The sequence below is a fragment of the Wyeomyia smithii genome, chromosome 2 (assembly GCF_029784165.1).
Source record: "Wyeomyia smithii strain HCP4-BCI-WySm-NY-G18 chromosome 2, ASM2978416v1, whole genome shotgun sequence".
NCBI lineage: Eukaryota > Metazoa > Arthropoda > Insecta > Diptera > Culicidae > Wyeomyia > Wyeomyia smithii.
Window position 1 is genome coordinate 110,460,711 of NC_073695.1, and position 14,563 is coordinate 110,475,273.

General features: G+C 39.9%; 1 protein-coding gene across 2 annotated transcripts in view; it reads right to left on the bottom strand.

The window, feature by feature from the left end:
- Nucleotides 1–2,906: 2,906 nt before the first annotated feature.
- LOC129726051 (40S ribosomal protein S4) overlaps nt 2,907–14,563 on the bottom strand; it is a 39,184-nt gene continuing 27,527 nt past the window's right edge. The window contains exons 1-4 of one of the 2 annotated variants that reach the window (XM_055682613.1): nt 4,562–4,677; nt 3,846–4,104; nt 3,471–3,568; nt 2,907–3,415 (exon numbers count right to left, since the gene is read on the bottom strand). In XM_055682613.1, coding sequence (XP_055538588.1) covers nt 2,987–3,415; nt 3,471–3,568; nt 3,846–4,104; nt 4,562–4,564 — 789 coding nt within the window. In that variant the 5' untranslated portion in view covers nt 4,565–4,677 and the 3' untranslated portion in view covers nt 2,907–2,986. Of the gene's footprint in view, nt 3,416–3,470; nt 3,569–3,845; nt 4,105–4,561; nt 4,678–14,563 lie in introns of those variants that run through there. The other variant, XM_055682614.1, reaches the window with a different exon arrangement.

Below are 14,563 nucleotides of genomic sequence, written 5' to 3' on the forward strand. Positions count from 1 at the left end.
TCTACTACAGTGGCATAGCAGCGGCCCCTTTCCGCTTCCGGTTTCGTAGTGTTGGGAAATCAAAAAACTAGAGTTCTTCAAAATGCGTGAATGATTTACCCTTACTTTACCCCCTTACTCAAAGTAAAAATCTGATAGTTGATTTTGTTGATCAAACACCGCAAGCGAGAGCCATGTAAAAGCTTTACACCTCAAATGAAAAGTGGCGCGCGAAAGTGTAATAGAACTCCCAGTAACCAGCTGCCACAGACTGTGTGCTTTCCCATGCATAACCCAAGTACACGGGTTGGCTAACGCCGAGTACGCACACTTATGGATGACAAAAGTGGAACGAAAAGAGCGAAAGAACTGGTTCACTGATCTTCTGAATCTTATATAGATGCAGACAATCCGCTCGTGAGCTGATCAGAGGAGTCAGTTCTTTGAAAGAACGAAATCTTTCGATCCCGAGCGGATTGCCTGCGAGCAGCTCGTCGAAAGAACTGGTTCTTCAGAATAGAGTCGGAAACAGGATTTTTCCTATGTCGGTGATGCGTAATGACAAGGACGGCAACCTGCTTACGGATAAACTGACAGTTGCAACAAGGTGTAAGGAGCACTTTTATATGCCTAATCTAAAAGAAAGGATTGTTGCACCTATCGAGGCATTACATTGCGCAACTCTGCATACAAAGTGCTCTCTCGTATCCCGTTCTTCAGATTGAGATCGTCCTTCATCGGCGAATACCGGCTTGTTTTAGAAACGACGAGATGCAGCTGCAAACAGGTTTTCTATAGATTACGTAACCAGCTAAGGTCCCGAGTTGTACCAGGTATACAAACATGCTGATATAGTGAAGGTAATACAACGGGGCAGGCTTCAGTGGGCTGGACATGTATCCAGAATGCCTGACGATAGAATCGCCCAAACTATCTTCAGCAGAGAACCAGGAAGAGGCCTTGGACTCCGTGGCAGGCTTCGCATTCGGTGGACGTGAGCAGTGGAAGAAGATGCACGATCTGCTGGTGTACGAGGTGGCAGGGAACGGCTGTCCAAAACAGAAAAAGCTGGACATCTTTAATTCGTTCGGTCCTAGACTGGTGATCATTGGCCAACAAAAACAAAAAAAAAATATCCGCAGCGATACTTTTTTAAACATATGCTCCGCATAAGGAATATCGACAAATCGACCATCTAAGAAAATGTCCTATTCGACCCAGAGATATTATGCCCGTCCCACTACCAAAAGAACAAGTCTCTCAAAAACGAGGAAGAGCTCCGGAGAAAGCAGCGGTTCTGACGAGCGATGAGTCCATTAACAATCCTTGGCTTAAACAGATGAGGAGCAAGCATGTCAAAAGCGCAAGATATTGAGAATCTTCTTTCGTTTGTAAAGACAGTTTGTTCCTAGCTTTAGAAACTGAAGGAATCAATCAACCAATGTACATCAATAAAAAAAAGCTCAGGTATTACATTACTTCTGGATCTTGACCTTCTGTTTATTCTGAGTGCTTCGGACCATTCTCATCAGGTTATCAGGTAAAAGCCACTCTGCGGGCTCACTTTTACTCAGAGTGTAGTGGTGGATCTACTGTCCGAGCTGGTCTCGAGGTACGATGCTTGCTTAACAAGCCAGTCGTCGCAGGTTCGAGTCTCGGCTCGGGAGAGACTGTTAGTGTCAGTAGGATCGTAGCGCTAGCTCCGCAATTGTTCTGTACACTTAACAGTTGGCTGCGAAGTCTGTGTATAATAATCATAAGGTCGAGTTCCGATACGGAATATAGCACTAAGACTTTGCTTTGCTTTGTAGTGCTGGATCTACATGCAAGTTGTCTCACAAATATGCTTGCAAAAAAAGTCTATCTAGGTAGTTATATTCAATAATCGTATCGCACGGCAATAAATAATTGGAGAAAGTTATACAGGTGTGAAATAGCATAGAGTAAGAAAGAGCCTGTGAGAGAAGACCCGCTATCGAATTAGATACATTTAAATTTGGCAGTTCTTTTTCCTCAAAATGAAAATGAAGAACTCTTGATTCAAGCTATCCATTCATAAAAGAAAAAGATTAGGAGCATGTCGAGTAATCTAACTAAATACTGCCCAAATTATCGTTTTTTTTCGTTTTTGAACAAAAATGAATTTGAGCAATCGACTTTTAATCAACTCAACTGATAGATTTATTCCTAGCCGATACTGGAATATTTTCTGTGAAAAATTGTCTGACCATTGTCTCATCAGTCACAAGATCCGCGCCCGATAACCGAATACAGAGGCCGTCTTGGGTGAAAGCCATTGGGTTTTTAGAGCAATCGAAAGTATGAGCAGCAGATATTTCTCGGCTCCGGTTATGTATAATGATAAGAATTGCAACCAGATTAACCCTCTAGTGCCCAAGTTAATTTCTAGACGGGCTTCTGTAAAATCATTATGAATCACTATAAACACTTTTTAAGTATTTATTGAAGCTTTTTAGAGGGTTGACTGAAGCCCGCCAAATGGCGGCATTGGGCACTAGAGGGTTAAAGGAACATTTTCAGACTTTAGCGCTCTGTTACAGACGTCGCGACGGGGTGCTCGTCGAAGCTTTTGTAATACGGCGTGAGGAACAAAAGTGGCAAAACAGGAATAGAATAAGCTGTGGAACAACCTAAAGAGGATTATGGAAAAGCCATTGGCGAGCAGAAAAACGGCCGCTCCGTTCCTCGATACCGTGTTTTGGTTGATTGAACTAGCGAATGCTTTGTTCTTAATTGAAATAAGGAAAAGGCAGCTATCAGATTTCATAAGCGTCATTCTGGGACTACTATCACGTTTAGTCTAAGTTTTGACGTGCCACATTTGGTTTACAACAAATTCAAGTGTAAACCGTACCAGTGTAGATTCGTTTCAGCAGTGGTCATCGTACAAAAGAGAATAACAGCGATATGTTCAACTTTTCCTTATGTTATTTCCAGTAGTTTAATACACATGAACGTTGATTTCCAAATGTATTACCATTGCCACTTAGTGGGCAGCCTTGCTAGCCAGTCGCCTGTCGCGCTCTTCGGCAATGCTCAATTTGACACCCTTGCCCTTCGGCAGTGAGATGAACGCCTTGATGCTCTTGCCAATAATGAAAACGTTGGTCAGTCGAGTGGCGAAAACGTGACCGGTTGCATCTTTAACGTGCACAATTTCGAACGATCCCGGATGCTTTTCGCGCTGGATAACTGTTCCGCAACGTCCCAAATTCCTTCCGCCAGTAATCATACACAGATTACCCGGTTCAAACTTAAGCACGTCCATCACTTTACCGGTTGCAATGTCGTACTGAATGGAGTCGTTTTGATGGATAATCGGATCTGGGTAACGAATGGTGCGTCCGTCATGAGTCAGAATGTACGGGACTCGCTTCGGTCCAATCTGGACACGTTTCACCTTCAGCAGCTTATACTATAAGCGAAAAAACAAGTTACAAATTGAACTAAAAAACAAGATAGTAACAAACCTTAGCTTCCTCGGGTGTAATACGGTGAACAGTAAAGCGACCCTTCACATCATAGATCAAACGGAAATTCTCATTAGTCTTATCAATGGTAATGACATCTGCGAATAAATAAAATAATCATAAATTGGAAACATATTTCATAAAACAGTTGAAGTAGATTCTAGCAGATAAACAGTTTTTACAGAAAAAAATGTAAGTGTTCACCATCAATTATGTTATCAGAAAACTTTAGTATTCGTTCCTAATGACCGTCGACGGAAAATATTCCTGTAGGCCACATATTTGACAGATAAAGCGAAGGTTTTCGCTGTTAATCAGCTTCGATTAGGCCAACGTTGGGAATCAAACACGCATAACAGAGTAAAATTTACTCACCCATAAAACCGGCTGGATAGTTGGGATCGGTGCGTACTTTGCCGTCAATCTTGATGTGACGCTGCATCACGATTCTTGTGACCTCATTATTGGTCAGGGCATACTTTAGCCGATTACGCAGGAAGATCACCAGCGGCAACGACTCACGCAACTTATGTGGCCCGGTGGATGGCCGGGGTGCAAAAGTACCCCCGGTCTTGTCCAACATCCATCCTCTCGGAGCATTCAAACGCTTCAAATGTTTTTTGGGTCCGCGAGCCTGCAAGTAAAATCAGTATTTTACTTATTGAATTTGTTTACTGTAAGGTTATAGGTATTTCTGAAAGCCGTTAAAATATAAAATTGACTGCCTTACAACGCAATGTCAACAAAACCCTTTTTTTTAACAAACCCGATTAATAACAATTTCTGCTCGTTATTGAAATATCACTTGACAACACTTTTTGTTTTTCACATTTTAGATTCATTGTAACGAAGCAACTCAGGTCACATTAGAAAGCCGCCAGCTCAAGTAGCTCATATACACATCAACAACTTTACATGCGGCCTCAAGAACATTCAATTAATGCCCTAACTCACAATCAAATAATCGAAACGAAGTAACTACGTTAACAAATATTAACGTACTATATTTTTCTGCTAGTAACAACAATGCACTACTGATAATTACAGCTCAAATTTTATTTATTTGCAAGAATACATTGCACGTTACTTACCATCTTGACAGTTTTGGACGAAAAGAAAAGTACACAAGACAAAATGCCGGAAGTTGTCAGAGTCAGTTCAGCGGATTCGGTTAAATTTGACGTTCGATGCGGCGACGCTGTGGTGGAAAATTATGTGATGTTCCTGTAGTTTTCTATCAAATCATGTGCAACATGTCAAAAGGTCGTAAGTAACATTTTCCTCAATCGTTCTTTTTGCCCTGACGGAATAAAATCATCTCCTACACACACATTGAATTGTCCGTAAGCGAATTTTAGGGAGAATTACCAAAATGGTTGCTATCACATAACCCTTGAAGAGATAGAGTAAACGAATTGAAGGCGGCAGCACCTTAACTTCGTCAGAGTGTAATGAGAGTGTGGAATGAGAACGTCTACACTGAAAATAAATCACACGCTAATCCCTAATGCTCTTTACATATGAATGTCAATAAACGAACCTAATCATTCTATTATGTCGACCCATGTCAATTTTTATTGGAATCCACGGTATTTTAACGTGTTTTGGCATTTGACGTATGTAAGCATTAAAATCTGAGTAAAATGCTTGATCTTTTTTTGCCTTTCTCCTAGAGAGGTATAGCAATCACTGGAAAAACCAAAGGTATAAAACTGGTCCCAATGGCCGAATGTCATATACCACTCGACCGCTTTCGACGAACTGAGCATTTTCTGTATGTATGTATGTATGTGTGTATGTGTGTGTGTATGTGCAACTTTTTTTTCTCACTCTTTTTTCTCAGAGATGGCTGGACCGATTTTCATGAAATTAATTGCAAATGGAAGGTCTGGTTGCGCCATAGGTTGCTATTGAATTTCATTGTAATCGGATTTTTAGTTGAGAGGTTATGTATCAAAATGTAAAAATCACGAAACATCAATATCTCAGAAACCACATAACCGATTTCAATAAAACTGGTTTCAAATGATTGGGCTATCTTCAAAACCCTTAACTTTTAAATTTCGTTATGATTGAACATATGGTTCAAAAGTTATGTAAAGAAAAGTTATCCTGAGGTTGTTTAAACTCACTCATTTTTCTCAGAGATGACTAAACCGATTTTCACAAAATTAGTGTCAAACGAAAGGTCTAGTTGCACCATTGGTTGCTATTGAATTTCGTTGTAATCGGATTGTAACTTTGTCTGTTGTTCATAAAAATGTGAAATCACATAATGAAAGTAAACATATTGACTTTCTCCCAACGATCACTGGCTAATTAAAAGGTAGAAAAGTGATCCAAATGGCCGAATGTCATATACTACTCGACTCAGTTCGACGAATCGAGCATTTTCTGCATGTTTGCATGTATAGGTGTAAGTGAGTATATGCACCTTTTTTCCTCACTCACTTCTCTCAGAGATGGTCTGACCGATTCTTTCTATCTTGGTGTCAAATGAAGAGTCTATTTGCCGCTTTGGTTGCTATTGAATTTCATTGTAATCAAACTTTTAGTTTCGGCGCTGCGTCAGAATGTGAAAATTGCTCTTATATCTCAGAAGCTATGAACATAATTGAATTCAAACTAATGGGCTTTTAAACCCATAAACAATGAATTTCATAATGTTTAAACATGTGGTTTGAAAGTTATAGAAAGAAACGTAACCCGCAGACTGTTTAAAACTACAGCTACGATCAAAATATGTGGCCTCAACATAATTTGAATTTGATATTGTATAATTTTAATGTTTGCGGCCTTGCTCGGGATTAAAGTTGAAATAAAAAGTCATTTCTATCATTTCACTTTTTGTCTTTCTCCTAGAAACTATCGGTGTTTTGACTAATTGGTAATTCGGTTCAATGATGGCAATTTTGGTAACGGGTTGCTTTCAAACAAGTTTATTTTTTGTCTAGGCCAACGTTTCGAACTAACTTGTTTGAAAGCAACCCGTGACCAAAATTGCCATCATTGAACCAAATTTCTCCTAGAAAGGTATAGCAATCACTGCAAAAACTATAGGTATAGAAGTGCTCAAAAGGGCCGAATGTCGTATATCACTCGATTCAGTTCGACGAGCTGAGCATTTTCTGTATGTGTGTGTGTGTGTGTATGTGTGTGTAACGCTCTCCCAATCTCACTCGATTTTCTCAGAGATGGTTGAACCGATTTCAATGAAATTGATTGCAAATGAAAGGTCTAGTTGCCCTATAAGACCCTATTGAATTTCATTGTATTCTGATTTCTAGTTAAGAGATTATGCATCAAAATGTGAAAATCACGAAACATCAATATCTCTTCAAATGAACGGGCTACCTAAAAAACCCTTAACTTTTGAATTTCATAAAGATTGGACATGTGGTTCAAAAGTTATGGAAAGAAACGTGTTCTCGAGACTATTTAATCTCACTCATGTGTCTCAGAGATGGCTGCACCGATTTTCATAAAATCAATGTCAAATGGAAGGTCTAGTTGCCCCATAAGACCCTATTGATTTGTTTTGCAATCGGATTATTACTTTGCCTGTTATGTTTAAAAATGTGAAATCCAGCTATGAAAAGAAACATACTCCGAAGACTACTTGGACTCACTCACTTTTCTCAGGCATGGTTGAACCGATTTCCACAAAATTAGTGTCAAATGAAAGGTGTAGCTGCCTTGTAACACTCTATTGAATTTTGCTGTAATCGAACTGTAACTTCGTCTTTAATGTATCGAAATGTGAAAATCACGAAACTTCATTATCTTATAAACTACACAACCGATTTGAACAATATTGATATTAGATGAACGGGCTAGTTAAGGGTTAACTGATAAATTATGATTGAACACGTGCTTTCAAAGTTTGGCTGCCCTATACGTTCCCTTTTCATTTGATTGTAATCAAACTTAAGCAACCGTTATGTATTAAATAGTTAGAACAACGAAAGTCTATTATCTCAAGTATTACACGACTTATTTGAACATAACTAGTGTCATACGAACGAGTCATCTCTAAAACTTACAAATAACAAACTTCATAACAATTTGATATGTGGTTCAAAAGTTTTGAAATGAAAAAATTTTTAAGATTATTTAAAACTATACCTGCTTGATCAATATATATAGCCTCAACATGATTTAAATGTGGTATCGTATTATTTAAACGTTCCCTGTATCGCTCATGATTAAATTGTTTGAAATTAAGAGTCATTTCTTTTATTTCGCTATTTCTTAAGCACTAACATTACGTCAAATTTCATGTTTTATACTTCAATTACAACAGCAATATTTAAGAACCCAAAGAGTGAATATACCTTTATTGGATTTAAGCATTCATGTAAATCTATTTTTACAAATAATAAGTTTGAATGAGAAAGGCTGAGTCTGACCGCTAGGTGGATTAATTTAGGTTTTTTTTTTGTATGGACTTCCTCACTGCGACCAGAATCGTAGATCTATTGTGAGATATGCCCGGGTGTCTGCTGTATCCCGCACTTCTGTTAATAGCAATACCGCTATTGAGAAGTGGCATGCTAATTATTATTGTTCATCAGTGCTTGTGTGTTATGTGATACTCTTCCTTACACGCTTACTGTTCTACTATACCGATAGTCGTTCCTCTTGCCAAATATCACCAGTTATAATTCCCTGGAGAAGTTTCGTCGTGCGTCTTTCTGGCCAGTTTTATTGATAAGAGGGACTTATTTTTTGTTAAGAGGAAGTCACGCAAAGGTATTGTAGATTTCAGCGTAAAGGAAGGGTAACTGGTGGGGGAGCCTGAGAATAAACCCATGCTTAAAGTCCTTTTTGACATCGGATGGCCTGGTTCTACTAATATTCGAACCCATGACCATCCGCTTGACAAAGCGGACTCTGTAACTTTGCGGCTACGCAGCTCCCCTATGCTTGATCTTGGTATGTGTGACATAGCAAAGCGAAGTGTAAGACACTTGGTTTTGTGCTGTGTACTAAAACGCAAGTGTATTCCACGTAGATATGGAATGCTCAACTTGGCAGTAACGTGTCGATTTTTTACATTGTAGTTCGGATGACAGTTGGAAGTATAATAAAATTTATTGGTTGCTCTCTTAATAATAGATAGCTATGTTGGACACAGCTGGGTCGCAGCTTACTAATTTCCAATACTCCTTTCCTTCTTAAGCTGCTGACTTCAGTTGAGTGAACCCATTGTTGCTTGATTGCGTTCGAGCTTGACGCGTTGTAATGCTTTTGTTAAACCATCTGCTACTTGCTCATCAGTCTTGACGTAGTTCAGCGAAAAAATATTCCGATCCAGTGCATCACGTATAAAATGGTGCCGGATATCGATGTGCTTCGTTCGAGATGTATATCCACCGTTTCTTGCAAAGCAAATCGTGCTCTGGTTGTCACACCGTAATTCGATTGGGTCAATCACTAAACTGCGACACCAGTCCTCGCCACTATGACACCTTATCTCAATATAGATCTACGATTCTGGTTGCAGTGAGGAAGCCCATACAGGAAAAAAAATGACACCTCTTGTACCGCAGCAGATAGCGCCATGTCACATACATGAGACATACGTAACACTGGCGTTTTTTTCTGGTACACGTTGCCCCTTAATACTCCGTACCTCGTCATGTCCAACTGCTCGACAAATAATGAACAAAATGAATTTTCTTTTTCTCGGCTTTATCGAGCCCCAAAGAAAATCCCATAAGGAACTGTAAAAAAGTTATTTACAAAATCAATGCATTATTTTTCAAGTAGGAACGAGACAAATGCAGGGCTGCGCAGGTACACTGCCTTCAACAACAACTCAAACAGTAATTTTATTCAGAGGGTGGTACAACATACTTAGACATACGTAACACTGGCGATTTTTTTTGGTATTCTTTGCCCCACATCACCCGGTACCAACTCCAGTATGTACTGCTCGACGAAAATGAACGGAAAGAATTTTCATCATAGCGGCTCTACTCGAGCCCTCAAAAAAATCCCTTACGAAACTGTCAAAAAGTTGTTTACAAAATCCATGCTGCATTTTTCGAGTGGGAACGAGACAAATGCAGGGCTGCGCAGGTACACAATCTCTATAAACTACTCAAACAGAGGTTTTTTTTACAGAGGTTGGTACTTTCGAGTAGTTCATTTTGTACCAACTTTTTTGGAAGATTTCTTCCTGAGTGTTACGTATGTCTTATGTATGTGGTGGTACCATTCGAGTAGTTCATTGTGTACCAACTTTTTTTGAAGATTTCTTCCTGAGTGTTACATATGTCTTATGTATGTGGCCATGTACTCCGCTACGCAGGTTAATAGTGATACCACATACATAAGACATACGTAACACTGGCGTTTTTTTTCTGGTACACGATGCCCCATAGTACTCCGTACCTCACCCTGTCAAACTGCTCGATAAATAATGAACAAAATGAATTTTCTTTTTCTCGGCCTTATCGAGCCCCAAAGAAAATCCCATAAGGAATTGTCAAAAAGTTATTTACGCTTACTGTTCTACTATACCGATAGTCGTTCCTCTTGCCAAATATCACCAGTTATAATTCCCTGGAGAAGTTTCGTCGTGCGTCCTTCTGGCCAGTTAACTTAAGCAACCGTTATGTATTAAATAGTTAGAACAACGAAAGTCTATTATCTCAAGTATTACACGACTTATTTGAACATAACTAGTGTCATACGAACGAGTCATCTCTAAAACTTACAAATAACAAACTTCATAACAATTTGATATGCGGTTCAAAAGTTTTGAAATGAAAAAAATTTTAAGATTATTTAAAACTATACCTGCTTTGATCAATATATATGGCCTCAACATGATTTAAATGTGGTATCGTACTATTTAAACGTTCCCTGTATCGCTCATGATTAAATTGTTTGAAATTAAGAGCCATTTCTTTTATTTCGCTATTTCTTAAGCACTAACATTACGTCAAATTTCATGTTTTATACTTCAATTACAACAGCAATATTTAAGAACCCAAAGAGTGAATATACCTTTATTGGATTTAAGCATTCATGTAAATCTATTTTTACAAATAATAAGTTTGAATGAGAAAGGCTGAGTCTGACCGCTAGGTGGATTAATTTAGGTTTTTTTTTGTATGGACTTCCTCACTGCGACCAGAATCGTAGATCTATTGTGAGATATGCCCGGGTGTCTGCTGTATCCCGCACTTCTGTTAATAGCAATACCGCTATTGAGAAGTGGCATGCTAATTATTATTGTTCATCAGTGCTTGTGTGTTATGTGATACTCTTCCTTACACGCTTACTGTTCTACTATACCGATAGTCGTTCCTCTTGCCAAATATCACCAGTTATAATTCCCTGGAGAAGTTTCGTCGTGCGTCCTTCTGGCCAGTTTTATTGATAAGAGGGACTTATTTTTTGTTAAGAGGAAGTCACGCAAAGGTATTGTAGATTTTAGCGTAAAGGAAGGGTAACTGGTGGGGGAGCCTGAGAATAAACCCATGCTTAAAGTCCTTTTTGACATCGGATGGCCTGGTTCTACTAAGATTCGAACCCATGACCATCCGCTTGACAAAGCGGACTCTGTAACTTCGCGGCTACGCAGCTCCCCTATCCTATGCTTGATCTTGGTATGTGTGACATAGCAAAGCGAAGTGTAAGACACTTGGTTTTGTGCTGTGTACTAAAACGCAAGTGTATTCCACGTAGATATGGAATGCTTCATCCATTAGCACAGAAGTAAGTGGAATCAACTTGGCAGTAACGTGTCGATTTTTTACATTGTAGTTCGGATGACAGTTGGAAGTATAATAAAATTTATTGGTTGCTCTCTTAATAATAGATAGCTATGTTGGACACAGCTGGGTCGCAGCTTACTAATTTCCAATACTCCTTTCCTTCTTAAGCTGCTGACTTCAGTTGAGTGAACCCATTTTTGCTCGATTGCGTTCGAGCTTGACGCGGTGCTTTTGTTAAACCATCTGCTACTTGCTCATCAGTCTTGACGTAGTTCAGCGAAAAAATATTCCGATCCAGTGCATCACGTATAAAATGGTGCCGGATATCGATGTGCTTCGTTCGAGATGTATATCCACCGTTTCTTGCAAAGCAAATCGTGCTCTGGTTGTCACACCGTAATTCGATTGGGTCAATCACTAAAATGCGACACCAGTCCTCGCCACTATGACACCTTATCTCACAATAGATCTACGATTCTGGTTGCAGTGAGGAAGCCCGTACAGGAAGAAAAAATTACACCTCTTGTACCGCAGCAGATAGCGCCATGTCACATACATGAGACATACGTAACACTGGCGTTTTTTTCTGGTACACGTTGCCCCTTAATACTCCGTACCTCGTCATGTCCAACTGCTCGACAAATAATGAAAATCCCATAAGGAACTGTAAAAAAGTTATTTACAAAATCAATGCATTATTTTTCAAGTAGGAACGAGACAAATGCAGGGCTGCGCAGGTACACTGCCTTCAAAAACAACTCAAACAGTAATTTTATTCAGAGGGTGGTACAACATACTTAGACATACGTAACACTGGCGATTTTTTTGGTATTCTTTGCCCCACATCACCCGGTACCAACCCCAGTATGTACTGCTCGACGAAAATGAACGGAAAGAATTTTCATCATAGCGGCTCTACTCGAGCCCTCAACAAAATCCCTTACGAAACTGTCAAAAAGTTGTTTACAAAATCAATGCTGCATTTTTCGAGTGGGAACGAGACAAATGCAGGGCTGCGCAGGTACACAATCTCTATAAACTACTCAAACAGAGGTTTTTTTTACAGAGGTTGGTACTTTCGAGTAGTTCATTTTGTACCAACTTTTTTGGAAGATTTCTTCCTGAGTGTTACGTATGTCTTATGTATGTGGTGGTACCATTCGAGTAGTTCATTGTGTACCAACTTTTTTTGAAGATTTCTTCCTGAGTGTTACATATGTCTTATGTATGTGGCCATGTACTCCGCTACGCAGGTTAATAGTGATACCACATACATAAGACATACTTAACACTGGCGTTTTTTTCTGGTACACGATGCCCCATAGTACTCCGTACCTCACCCTGTCAAACTGCTCGATCAATAATGAACAAAATGAATTTTCTTTTTCTCGGCCTTATCGAGCCCCAAAGAAAATCCCATAAGGAACTGTCAAAAAGTTATTTACAACATCAATGCAGCATTTTTCGAGTAGGAGCGAGACAAATGCAGGGCTGCGCAGGTACACTGCCTTCGAAAACAACTCAAACGGTGATTTTATTCAGGGTGTGGTACTATTCGAATAGTTCATTTTGTACCAACTTTTTTGGAAGATTTCTTCCTGAGTGTTACGTATGTCTTATGTATGTGGTGATACGGTGGTTTGACACCTACATCTCCAAGATACTGCTTCGCCTTGCATTACACACACGTATCCACTCGTAGATCGTCTGTCGTCGAGATTGGATGCCCAATCCGCATCGGTATAACCTATTAGCTTTGAATCGCCGGTCACAGAATTGTTGAAATACCTGAAAATAAACAGTGATTAATATTAATTTATATTCGCGCACTAACGCCATACTTGTGAGGATATCACAAAAACACTGTTTCGGTAAACAATTCTCCTTCGGGTCGTTCCACCAATAGTAATTCGGTTTATTCGCGTTAAAAGAGATTTCGAAGGCTGTTCGCACCTACGTGAACTACCGTATGTAATTGTCAAAATGTGCGTGATGACAAAAGCAAAAATATTTCCTTCTTTTTTTTCGCACGCAGAAACCAAACAAATATCAGCAACACCGTCAACGCCAATAGAGCAGAATCAACTGTGACAGAACAACCATGTTGTCAGTTAGATTCATTTGTTATGTTCTACTTATACCGCATTTTTTATACCACCAGCTCAACCCACCACCGCACGTGCTAAGTTCGTGAACAATTATCTGACATCTCTTTCTTACTTGCGTCTTAAATAGCGATGACGTTTTATTATTTCTCGGCAGTTTTGCCCGCACACAGTGGAATAAAGAAATTCGCTATTAGTTGCGCGGGCAGTGCAACCAGTTTAGCAGATTGATAGATAATTGTTAAGTAGTTTATATATCGCTATTTGAACAAGTCCAATTATACTGACTATTGATAAGTAATAGAAATATATTCATCGTTTTCCAAACAGTAAAAAAAGTGGTTTAACTTAATTACGATATTAGTGGTTAACTAATATACCAGGAATCAACGAAGTTCAACAGGTTATAGGCCCAACCCACCAAGATGTCTATGGAACCAGCTACTAACGGTGCAAGTGAGGACCAGCGGCTAGCGGACTTCAGGCAGGAAGCGAGGGTTACTACCGAGAGGTCGTACGTCCAGATAGGGTTCATCCGAGAAAATAGAAGCCACGTGTTCGACGGGACGGAGAGCAACTTCGCCGCGTGGAAGTGGAGGGTAGAACACCATCGGACCAAGATGGACCTTATCCACTAAAGCGCACACCGGAAGAAGAAGTGTTCGCGATGCCAAGTCCTGGTGCTACACCGGAAGAGGAAGCTGTTCGTGTCGAAAAATACCGCAAGAGAAGAGAGGAGGATATCGACGCGATAGATGAGATAGTCATGGCCGTCAACAATGACGTTCTCAACAAATTCGTAGGGGTTACCTACGCGAAACAAGCGATGGACATTTTGACGCGAACCTATCAGAAGGTTGGTGGACAACCGGATAGCTCCAGTGTGGCCCTGGTGAACCAATCAACCAGGAAAGATGTCCAATGTTTTGGATGCCAGGAGTACGGACACTACAAGATCCGCTGTCCAAAAGTAAAAAACGAGATAAAGAAGAACAAAAGACTGCTGTACACGCAATGATGCCGGGCGTACGGGCAGTACCCCCCAAGGGAGAAAAGAAGGTTCGATTCATCGTAGACTCTGGGGCTACAGAGCAATTGGTGCGAGACGAGGCATTGCTGGAAAATGTCCTGGTTTTGGAAAAACCGATAACCATAACTACTGCCAAAACAGGCCAGGAGCTTCGGGCTACGAAGTTAGGGAAAATAAGATTGAAATCTGTGTTTGGGTTGAATAAAACTACCTCGGTTGCACTGTATA